General features: G+C 39.1%; 2 protein-coding genes across 5 annotated transcripts in view; one reads left to right on the forward strand and one right to left on the reverse strand.

Moving 5' to 3' along the window:
- The window catches only part of ctbp2l (C-terminal binding protein 2, like), a 45,241-nt gene extending 36,256 nt beyond the window's left edge, over positions 1-8,985 (forward strand). For all 3 annotated transcript variants that reach the window (XM_084135007.1, XM_084135006.1, XM_084135008.1), the window contains 6 exons: positions 91-305; positions 1,762-1,892; positions 3,052-3,179; positions 5,316-5,430; positions 5,654-5,731; positions 8,848-8,985. In XM_084135007.1, coding sequence (XP_083991133.1) covers positions 91-305; positions 1,762-1,892; positions 3,052-3,179; positions 5,316-5,430; positions 5,654-5,720 — 656 coding nt within the window. In that variant the 3' untranslated portion in view covers positions 5,721-5,731; positions 8,848-8,985. The remainder of the gene's footprint in view (positions 1-90; positions 306-1,761; positions 1,893-3,051; positions 3,180-5,315; positions 5,431-5,653; positions 5,732-8,847) is intronic.
- A 2,021-nt stretch (positions 8,986-11,006) lies between these two features.
- LOC311096071 (alpha-actinin-2) overlaps positions 11,007-12,500 on the reverse strand; it is a 24,131-nt gene continuing 22,637 nt past the window's right edge. For both annotated transcript variants that reach the window (XM_084135005.1, XM_084135004.1), the window contains one exon: positions 11,007-12,351. In XM_084135005.1, coding sequence (XP_083991131.1) covers positions 12,193-12,351 — 159 coding nt within the window. In that variant the 3' untranslated portion in view covers positions 11,007-12,192. The remainder of the gene's footprint in view (positions 12,352-12,500) is intronic.

The following is a 12,500-nucleotide window of genomic DNA, read 5'->3' on the forward strand; positions in this document are numbered from 1 at the left end:
GTGTAAGTGTGAACTCGTGAAGTCTGTATAAAGGAGCAGTGTAATTCCCCCAGACCCTCGCTGACGGATGCGGTGTGTGTGTGTGTGCAGGTCGTTCGGGGCAGGCCGTAGCCGTCAGGGCGAAAGTCTTCGGCTTCAACGTGATCTTCTACGACCCATACCTGCAGGACGGGCTGGAGCGGTCGCTGGGCGTTCAGCGGGTTTACACACTTCAGGACCTGCTGTACCAGAGCGACTGTGTGTCGCTGCACTGCAACCTGAACGAACACAACCATCACCTCATCAACGACTTCACCATTAAACAGGTGCCACTTCTGTGCAGTATCATAACGGGACGACACAGTCACAGTGATGTTCCAGTCCTGAACGGATTGTTCTTTTAAGCTGGTTCACAGAATCAAACCGAACCGGATCAAAAAGAACGAATCAAAAAGAACCGAACTGAATGAATCGCTTTAACTGATGGATGGATGATTCAGCTGAGGGCGCCATCTTCTGGCGAGATGCAGGAAATTCATTCGCGGTGACCGTCTCTCGCCGTTGAGCGTACATTGGTTGAACACTCGTTATTGCTGTGTATTTTGGGATTGAATAAGTGCACTCGATAATGTCCACTATGATTTTGGACACCACTACAAATGGCTGTCTCTCATAGACTGTAAAAACATGTGTGCGTAGTGTGTGTGACGTCACTCGTAGTGTTTCTGAAGCCCAAAGTGGGCGGAGCCGGCCGTCGCCATCTTGGCCGCGCGTCACTCCCAGATAAACGACAATGTGCAGCGAGGCGGATTAGCTGAGGTGACGAGACGCTAACAGACAGCAGACAAACGGCTAGTAGTGACATCAGCGGCAATCCACCTGTCACTCAAGTGGCCACGCCCTTAATTATGCAGAACTTTAAGGCTTAAAATAATTTAAACGGATGAGTTATAAATAAATTCACCCCCTCACAGTCGTCATAAAGGACAAAATTAGCTTTATAGACCAAAACCACTTTTAGCACCAGACTGTAAACGTGTGTTTTTCTGCTGTAAAGTTGGGCATTTTAACATGGGAGTCTATGGGATTGAGTCTCTTCTGCAGCCGGCCTCTAGTGGCCAGTGGATGAACTGCAGTTTAACTCAGTTCAGTGTTGGATTCGAGAGAGAGAGGGGAAGGTTGCCGCGTGCTGTCTCCTCCAGTATTTAAGGGTACAGGAGGTGATTTCGGACACAGCCTTCGTCTCACATCATCAACCCGGAACTAAAGTTCGATTCGGTTTGATTCTGTGAACCAGCTCGAGTGGCTAGTGATGATTCTTTAAGGAATCATTCTTTTAAACCAGTAACCGGTGATCCCGCAGACTGCTACCGCCTCCCTCTGGAGAAACGGGATCATTACACCCATCTGAGTCTCTGTGTGTGTGTGTGTGTGTGTGTGTGTGTGTATCTACTTAACCAGATTTTGGGGACAAATTTGTACCCAGAAGTGACCAAAATCCAAAAGTGACCAAAAGTAATTAAAGTTTAATTAAAGTGTGTGTGTGTGTGGGATGGGCAGGTTTAGGGGTTTGGTTAGTGTGTGTGTGTGTGTGTGTGTGTGTGTGTGATGGGCAGGTTTAGGGGTTCGGTTAGTGTGTGTGTGTGTGTGTGTGTGTGAGATGGGTAGGGTTAGTGTAAAGGGATATAATATGCAGTTTGTACAGTATAAAAACCATTACGTCTATGGAATGTCCCCATTTAGATAGCTAAGTGAACGTGTGTGTGTGTGTGTGTGTGTCAGATGCGGCAGGGAGCGTTCCTGGTGAACACGGCGCGAGGAGGTCTGGTGGACGAGAAAGCTCTCTCTCAGGCACTGAAGGAGGGCCGGATTCGTGGAGCGGCGCTCGATGTTCACGAGACCGAACCCTTCAGGTGACGCCACATCTGACACCCAGCATTCCCAGCATTCCCAGCATTCCCACTTCAACTAGGAAACCTGTACAAATGTGCACTTTTGTGGTGTGAATAATGTTCAGATTGGATGATTTTTTTAGGACTATATATTTAACAGTTATTCACATAGTTGCGTCACTGGTGTCCCTCGCCAGTGTTAATTTTTTTAGTATCATTTTTATACTGTTATAGTATGTATTATAATATTTTGAATATTTTGTATATTTAATTTTAGTTTAAGTCATTTTATGTATTGTTGTTTGCAAATAATTAATTAGCTTTAATTTATTTTGACCAAAAGTGACGTCTTTAACATTTAACATTTATAATGTTACAAAAGATTCTATTTCAAATAAATGCTGCTCTTTTCAACTTTCCATTCATCAAAAAATTCTGAAACATAAAAAGTATCACGGTTTCCACAAAAATATGTTTAACATTGATAATAATCATAAATGTTTATCATATAATCATAAATCATCATATTAAGGCCCTTGCACACTGAGCGCGAAATTCGTGTCCGAAATTTTCGCACGTTAAAAAATAAATACAACCTCACGTTATGTCAATCACACTTGCACACCGCCTCCGAAACTTTCGTCCGTCAAAAAATGAATCGGATCGGGTTCGATTTTCTGCGTTTTTCGCATCCGTAACAAGCATTTGAATGGTGTTTTGACAGTTTAGAGCCACAGAATGACGGATACGAAAAAACGCATGCGAAAATTTCGGATTCAGTGTTCAGGACCTTTAGAGTGATTTCTGAAGGATCATGTGACACTGAAGACTGGAGTAATGATGCTGAACATTCAGCTTTGATCACAGGAATAAATTACACTTTACTAAATATTCACATAGAAAACAGCTGTTTTACATTATAATAATATTTCACTATTTCTACAGTATTTTTCATCAAATAAGAGACTCTTTCAAAAATGTTACAAAATCTTAATGATTCCAAACTTTAGAGTGTAGAGTACCTCATCTTTTGGTTTATTTACACCAGAGAATCTGTGAGATTTTTTTCAGTGGCAATTTTTGTTGTGAGAGAAAGACACAAATACACAGAGCAGAAGATTTGATTCATGTTGCACTGATTTCTTAATTGAAAGTCTATTGTGTGTGTGTGTGTGTGTAGTTTTGCGCAGGGTCCTTTGAAAGACGCCCCTAACCTGATCTGCACGCCACACACAGCCTGGTACAGCGAACAAGCGTCTCTAGAGATGAGAGAAGCCGCCGCGACGGAGATACGCAGAGCCATCACAGGTGTGCAGTCTAGATCTATAGAACTCAGTCCAGCTCTCATCAATCAGCTTTCAGGAGTAAACCAGTGCCATAGATTCATCAGATCAGATTTTAATCGCTATGTTGGAATTGCAAAATTGGAATATTGCATATCCTCCTGGGACCCAAGAATAGACTTTTGTCCACTGTAGTGGACATTATATTTTAGTGAATTTCTCTGACATCATACATGTCACATGTCACGAGCTGGGTGTCCTGTAAAGAGCACATTCAGGACTTTTCAGAGACACCAAATGTTTGGAGGTTTCACCATGAAAACAACTTCTCCTTGGTCTTTAAAAATGTCTGACATTAATTTAGTGATCAAATGTAGCACTCTTATGGACATATGATCATATATTATAATTATAATATTATGTACTTTTCAAATTGTATTTCATAAAACAACATCTCAGGAAAATGTTAAGGGGTTTCAAATAAAAAAAATACTTTCTGTTCCAGAACAGGGCGTTGATTTCATACGTGTCCACTGTAGAGACATCAGGACTTACATCATGTTTATCAGGCATTTTGGGAGACACAAGAAGTGAATATGGAAATAAACTATACATCATTATTCCTATGAAATATTAGATATTGTTATTAAAATGTTGCCAATTATTACTCAAATTTTTACACTTCTTTTTTCATTAAATGTTGCTCCAAGAACACATTAATGTGTAAATTAGATACAGTGTATAGATACATTGCATTAAATGGGAATATTAATTTCTTGCCATTTTACCCACATATTGCATAAAGTAAAATGGTGTATCAATTCATTCCGTTATTTCTTTCATAACATAGTTGAGAATCATCTTTATACAAATTTTGGTTAAAAAAAATCCTGAAACCCCAAAATTTATTGGTGATTGAAAAAAAAATCCCATTGTTTTTGCCTATACATATAATTTCATGTCATTTTATTTTTTAAACAACTGAGTCCTGGCGTCCACTACAGAGGACATAGCATAACATATGAATAAAATATTATTTTTCAAAAATGTTTTTTTACCATTTGTTACTTGTGCTCTAAACAATGTGATGACATGGAAAAAACTGAATTCAAAAAACTTTTTTTTTCTGGGTCTCAGGAGGATAAAACATTTGTGAATAAAGCAGCGTTTCCATCTCAAGTGTTCAAGAGAACAGAATCATCACTTCCTGGGAAATTGGTGCAAATGATCAGTAATAAGTTTCTGCAATCGGACTGTTTCCCTCCATCATAAACGAGTGTGTCAGACAAAACACAGTAAACGCTGTCATGTTCTCTTGCGTTCGGGGACACACTCGTGTGTGTGAGACGCTTCTGGAGGGAATTACACCAAATCATTCTGATCACACACTTCGACTCCGGCGTTTCAGAAACACCAAACCAACATTAGAGATACTGCGATGCGATTGGTCCACTGCTTACTCCAGTTATCCAATCACAGCCGACGCTGAGGCAGATCGAGCTATTTATTCGGAAAATGTTTTATTCTGAACATTCTTTTAACGTAAGCGCATCTTGGCATTTCCAGACAGCTTTTTTAATGTGATTTTCCAAAATTTGCATTAGAATAGATGGATGGAAACGTAGATACTGATATATATTGTGTAACACATTTCACACACACATTGTTTCATAGCAGCTTTACATCAAATCATGATGTTAATGCTTATAATATCTTCATGCCTTATAGTCACATTTATCAGATTACAGCTGGACGATAATATAGGGTTTTTATTGCAAATGAAAGGTTCCAGATATTAACAGTGAGAAAAATAAAACAAGGGGGATATACTGACATCATAAGAGATTATAAGAATTAGGCCACTCAAATCATGAAAAAATTACATTTTGTCAAGATGAAAAATGAAAGGCTCCTTACAACAGACTGAAGGATATTATATGTTTTTGAAACCTTGGAGTCGAAAGGTTTTGACATTTTCTTAAAGGAAGTAAAAAGGGACTTTATATCAGAGAACATTCTAAAAGCAGGATCACACTGAATGGTTCTGGCTTTGTGAAGATGAAATTTACCCAGAAGTCAAAGTAATAATACAGTATAATCAAGATAATATAGTTATATTTTGAGAACGAACCAGTATTAAACTGGTCTCTGTGCGTCTCAGGTCGTATTCCTGACAGTCTGAGGAACTGCGTTAATAAGGAGTTCTTCGTGTCCTCTGGTTCCTGGGGTTTGATGGAGCAACAGGTTCATCCTGAGCTCAACGGCGCCACATACAGGTACGACACACACACACACACACACACACACATCTGCAGTCATCCTGTGCTGTTGCTTCACCTTCATCAAGCATGTATGATGTATGTTTGTGTTTCACCACAGTCACCAGAACATGATCATCATGAATAATTAGCACTTAAAATCCTGTAAGCTCCACCCCTAAACAGTCACATGACATGAGTTTAACTCTGAGCCCCGCCCCCATCTGCTTCTCTCATGCAGCCACGTCAACCAATCACTGCACGCCATCACGGCTGGCTCCGCCCCCCAAGACAAAATCAATGCCTAAACCAAGAGCAGGTAATCTCTCTCTCTCTCTCTCTCTCTCTCTCTCTCTCTCTCACACTCTCTCTCTCTCTCTCTCTCTCTCTCTCTCTCTCTCTCTCTCTCTCTCTCACACTCTCTCTCTCTCTCTCAGTGTTTAGTTGAACAGATACAGTGTGTTTCTGCTCTCATAACGGCTCTGTTTCTCTAAACTTTGCTCTCTTCCTCTACATAGATCTTCATCTTTAATGCTTTAGGTCAGAAACATACTCTACACATTCATAGAAAGCTCATTTACATTTATTCATTTAACCGACACTTTTATCCATGCAACCTGCCATAAACTATTATAAACTAGATTAGAGCACATGCTAGAAATGAAGAAGAGAAGAGAAAGATACAAAGATTTGTTTTTCACCTTCTTGTATAAAAGTATGTTTCAGGCCTAATTCCATCCAAAGTTTTATTATTTATTTATGTATTTATTTGACACATTTGTGGCCACAATTCAGAATGTTAAGAAACACTTTATTCAGATATTATGTGTGTGAAACTGATCTGCAGCCTGTTGATGATGAGATTATTAATGACATTAATGCTGTCAAAATTAAAGTGTTAACGCACACGGTTCATTTTTTTAGTTTAACATGTTAAAAATATTTAACGCAGCACATGTTTTTTTCCCATTTTTTAAACAAATATTTAAAATATACTGTCTGTCTTTATGTTTCTATATTAATTTCGAGATTAATGTGAAATTATTACCTAAAACTTTAATGTTAGGTGTGAACTACAGAAAAATTTGCGATTCATTAGTTAATTTTTTTAATGGATTGACAGCATTATTAATTACATAAAGTGCACTCAGTGATGGTTTATATTGAATGTGGCATCATGCATTTACATTTAACAGATTAATAAATCTGACATCAGGCAAAGAGAAGTTTGGGATCAAAACTATTAAAATATGTTTTTGTTAATTTAAATAAAGCTGAAACAAAGTAGAATATAAATATTAGTTGAAAAACCTACACTTATTATGTGGTTGATTATGATTTGACTCTTCTAACTTTAGTTAGTGTGTAATGTTGCTGTTTGATCATAAACAACATCTGCAAAGTTACGACACTCAAAGTTCAAAGCAAAGGGAGATATTTGCTTTTAAAGAAATCGCTTTTTAAGGACTACAACAAACGGCTGGTAGAGACTACACCACATTCCTCCCGGGTTAGTGACATCACCAACCCTAGAATTTACATAAACCCCGCCCCCGGAACACGATTTATAGATTATCAAGACAGAATATGCTAATCAATGACTAGAAGATAGTTAACTCCACATCAGCTTCATAAATTCATCAACTAACCATTCAGAAATGTCCTGTTGCTTCTACATGTTGTCACTTCTTCTTGAGTCTCTCCATCATTGTCTGACTCCGGTTTGAACATAAAAGGCTAAACGTTTTTGAAATGTTCAGTGCATGTGTGTGTGAGTGCAAGCTCTTGAAGCTCCGCCCCCTGTGCCGGGAGCAGCAGCTCATTTGCATTTAAAGGAACAGACACAAAACGGAGTGTTTTTGCTCACCCTCAAAAAGTGACAATTTTAACATGCTATATAAAAATATTTGTGGGGTATTTTGAGCTGAAACTTCACACACACACTCTGGGGACATCAGAGACTTATTTTACATCTTGTGAGAAGGGCATTATACCCCCGCTTTAAACAAAATTAGAAATGTTGCTTCAGCAATTAACTGAAATAAAATGCGTACTAAAATAAATTGATGAATTAAAGCTAAATAGAACACTAATAAAAATGATAAAAGCACATATACAAATCAAATCTAATTGAAATAGTACATAAATATAATGTAACATAAATAATACTAAACTAACACTGAATTTTAAGAAATTTGCTATTCACTGTCCACAATAATGAATTGCTTTTGAATGCAGAGGCGATTACTGAGTGTAGTTTTAATAGAAGACTGCGTCTGAATTAATGCTTTTGTTTTCTATGAGACACGAACTGAAGGACAATTTCAGTGTTATTGGACACTAAATAGTATAAATTGATTAATTCCACGGATCTTTATCTGACATACAACTGGAAATATTTTATTTTATTTCAGCTTTTTTCCCCTAACCCAACAGTGTGAGATACAGTGTCCTGGCTGCCTTATGTAATCAGATAACTAGTAAAGTAACGCATTCATTTTAAATTTACAACAAAATATCTGAGTTTCTTTTTCAAATAATCTTTAAACTTGTTCATTGATTGACTGGCAGCTCTCCTGTCCTCATGTTGAGAGAGATCGTAAGTTCACAGGCATTGTGTTCGCTGTGTAAACATGACGGTTATTGGAGTTTTAGAATAAATGTGAACAGCCATTTACTCATCTCATCTCAAATAACAGATTTAGTATTACTCAAAATGAATAAAAACAGTGAAATGCAATCTCAGAATATTACGCAAACCTGCAATAATAAATGGACACAAATATACTTTATGTATTTAATCTCACTTTATTAACCAGTGCCTTTGATGCTGAGCTTCAGTGATCCACTTCAACACAACAATAAACAAAAATGACTTTAGATAAATAAAAGAATCTGCATTTCCTTCAGCCTGAGTCTTACTCAGTTCACTTTTGGTGTGAAAGGGCCTTTACATGTGCCAAAAGTAGAAGTTTTTTTGTTCTGCGAACAAGCCCAGCCCAGGCGAGAAAAATGAATGAATGGGAAGTAATATGCAAAAGTAATGTAACGTTTCACTTCCCATTAAAAGTAACTAAGTAACACAAATGTGACCCTGGATCACATCACTAGTCTCGAGTCACACGGGTATAGATCGTATGGGTCAAAATTATCGATTTTTCTTTTATGCCAAAAATCATCCGGATATTAAGTAAAGATCATGTTCCATGAGGATATTTTGTAAATTTCCTACCATAAATATATAAAACATGTATTTCTGTGAATGAATGCGGCACAATCACCAACATAAATGTAGAACTTTAAAGGAGATTTTCTCAATGTTTAGATTTTTTAACAAATCATACATCAATGGAAAGATTATTTATTCAGCTTTTTTTATATATTTTTTTAATATTTATTTATAGATGTATAAATCTCCTTTGCCCTCTCGGCCAGGTTCCCATCAGGAATGGTCGGAGCGTCAGCTGGGATCTTCCCGGCGGGTTTGGAGCCAGTGACCCATTCACTGCCGGCGGGGAACCACCCGTCACAGACACCGTCCCCAAACCAGCGAGAGAGCAGAGAACACCTGACTGAGCAATAACACACACACACACACACACACAGGGAACCACCCGTCACAGACACCGTCCCCAAACCAGCGAGAGAGCAGAGAACACCTGACTGAGCAATAACACACACACACACACACACACACACACACACACACACACACACACACAGGGAACCACCCATCACAGACACCGTCCCCAAACCAGCGAGAGAGCAGAGAACACCTGACTGAGCAATAACACACACACACACACACACACACACAGGGAACCACCCGTCACAGACACCGTCCCCAAACCAGCGAGAGAGCAGAGAACACCTGACTGAGCAATAACACACACACACACACACACACACACACACACACACACACACACACAGGGAACCACCAGTCACAGACACCGTCCCCAAACCAGCGAGAGAGCAGAGAACACCTGACTGAGCAATAACACACACACACACACACACACACACACACACACACACAGGGAACCACCCGTCACAGACACCGTCCCCAAACCAGCGAGAGAGCAGAGAACACCTGACTGAGCAATAACACACACACACACACACACACACACACAGACAGACAGACACACACACACACACACACACACACTGACACACACACACACACACACACACACACACACACACACACAGGGAACCACCCGTCACAGACACCGTCCCCAAACCAGCGAGAGAGCAGAGAACACCTGACTGAGCAATAACACACACACACACACACACACACACACAGACAGACAGACAGACACACACACACACACACACACACACACACTCACAAACACTGCCCACAGGGAACCACCCGTCACAGACACCGTCCCCAAACCAGCGAGAGAGCAGCATTAACATCTCTCACACACACACACACACACACACACACACACACACACACACACACACACACACACACACACACACAGACACACACACTGCCCACAGGGAACCACCCGTCACAGACACCGTCCCCAAACCAGCGAGAGAGCAGCATTAACATCTCTCACACACACACACACACACACACACACACATACACACATACACACACACTGCCCACAGGGAATCACCCGTCACAGACACCGTCCCCAAACCAGCGAGAGAGCAGAGAACACCTGACCGAGCAATAACACACACACACACACACGCACACACACACACACACGCACACACACGCACACAGACTGTTACGAGGAACTTTACAGACTGAAATCTCCGCCTTCTTTGTACTGTTTTGGAGGATGTTTTGGTCATGTGACTGCAGCACAGCGTCTCTGATTGGACAGACACTTTTACCTCCATAAACAGAAACACAATGGAGTTTGAATGGAGTTTGTTAGTTTGACGTGTTTCTTTTCACAATCTTGCCTGTTTTTCCCTCATCTCTCAAGTGTGAAGCATTTCATTTAAAAAGCCACGCCCACTGACCCATCCTTCAGGATGATTGACAGCTCAGCGCTCTGCTCTGATTGGCCTGGGCTCTCAGACTTTAGCCAAGGAGTGAAACACCAAAATACTTCTCACGTGTGTTTTGTTTGTGTATCTGTCCATCAAACTGCGACCTCTACTAATGAACAGTCAATGAGTTTCTCATTCTGATCAGAGTTCCAGCAGAGATGATGTTTAACTGAAGATCGTTTCGTATTTTACAGTGTGTGAGTGTTTGTTTTCGGCTTCGTCCCGCTATAAGACTCAGGAAAATCACCATTTTTCTTTTTTTCTCCACCAAATCTTGTCAAGAATTGTTGCAAATGAATACAGATGATCTGCATATTTTCTCTTTGCTGTTTTGCTCATGTTAGTATTTTTATAAAGTGACATCTCATGATACGGCGTTTCAAGATGGAAAAACTGATAATAATAAAATAATTAAAAAATGTGCAACTCCGGTAGGTTTGTATTTCCCTAGATCAGTGTTCCTGTGATCATAGAGTGTGAATCTCTCATGTTGTGTCTCTTTCTTTTGGTTTGTTCTATTGTTTGTCAGAGAAAAGCGAGACCTGATTCTCACTGAGCAAAAGTGGAGGTTGTTTGTTTTATTGTGATTATTTGTATTCGTTCCTTGTACAAAGTGAACATTTAGCATCAGTACAGATCAAATAAAACATGCAGGTTCAAAACTGTTTATGATTGTATTTTCTCACTGGTTGCATTAATGTTTCATTGCATTAATGAGTTAAATGTTGCGTTCACATTGACCTTTTAATCGACTCTGCTTCAGCAATCATCATAACCAATAATAATCAAGCAAATATTGACATTTAATCAATCTTTCGCATCCTTTACAGTGCATAATACCTGGAAATCACCAGACAGTGAGATTTGTTCGTGATATATCTTTAATGTTTCAGTGTAAAGTTGCATTGGCACATTTCTTTCACTAGTTCGAAACAAAGTGGAAAATGGGTAAAACGAGCACAATTTTGCTTATGCTAATTTATCTTGTTTTAAGAAGGTTGCTTACTTTTACTGAAACAAAAGAAAAAGCTTACAGATTTTTTTATTTGCAGTGGACTGACCATAACCAGCCATTGTTTCAGAGTTCAGAGTAATAAGTTCATCATGAGGATGTACAGTGGGTCCAAAAGCCTGAGAGCATTATTGATTCCATGACGCATGATAAATTCTTTACAAATTATATATTTTTTTATTATGTCATTATAAATAATGTTATTATCTGATGTGTCTGACAGTGTGACGTAAACCTGAACCTGATGATCATGATGTTTTCCAGCAAGATCTGAGATATTTCAAAGAGGTTCGCTGACAAACATCTGACTGTCACATGATCAATGACTCATTTACTTATTTGACTAGAAATATGTACTAAAAAAAAAAGAAAGAAAAAAAAACTACCATAATAAAATGGTAGTCAGATTTTAAAATAGCTAAACCAATGAAAAAAAAAAGAAAAAGATTTTTTATTTTTCAGTGGTTAAATTATTTTAGAATCCTAAAACTTTAAAGGCCAATTTTTTAATTTTATTTTTTAATAATAATGATAATTGAATGGTCTCAGACTTTTGGAGCCCACAGTAAAACAGATCATAATGCAATGCCTAATATTCTTTATTTTGAAATGCAACACTTTTGCTCTTGGAGTGACTGAGTAACTCAGAGATTCCGATTATCACGGCCAGTATTCAGAGAATCGAGAGCGAGTGAAACGCCACACATGCGCTCTTGTGTTCTCTGGGCTCCAGACAGCTAGAGGTCGCTCTCTCCGTACAGCGCCGTGGAGAACGCCGCGTAGTCCAAAGCCCCCTGTTCTCCATCAGGTCCTGTATACGGAGGCATCCTGGAGATGCAGTACTCCGCCTGATCCGGGGGCAATTCCCGACGGAGCTCATCCACCAGAATATACGGCTGGAATCACACGAACAGGCCATTGAAAGAACACTGATGAATATATGCATATATATGCATAATATATTATACATATATACTTATTGATTATGCAAGGTATTTAAATATGATTTTAAAAATATTTAGGCCAAAATTTAAGATTCATTTTA

This window comes from Abramis brama (genome assembly GCF_963993115.1).
Source record: "Abramis brama genome assembly, chromosome: 14".
Lineage (NCBI taxonomy): Eukaryota > Metazoa > Chordata > Actinopteri > Cypriniformes > Leuciscidae > Abramis > Abramis brama.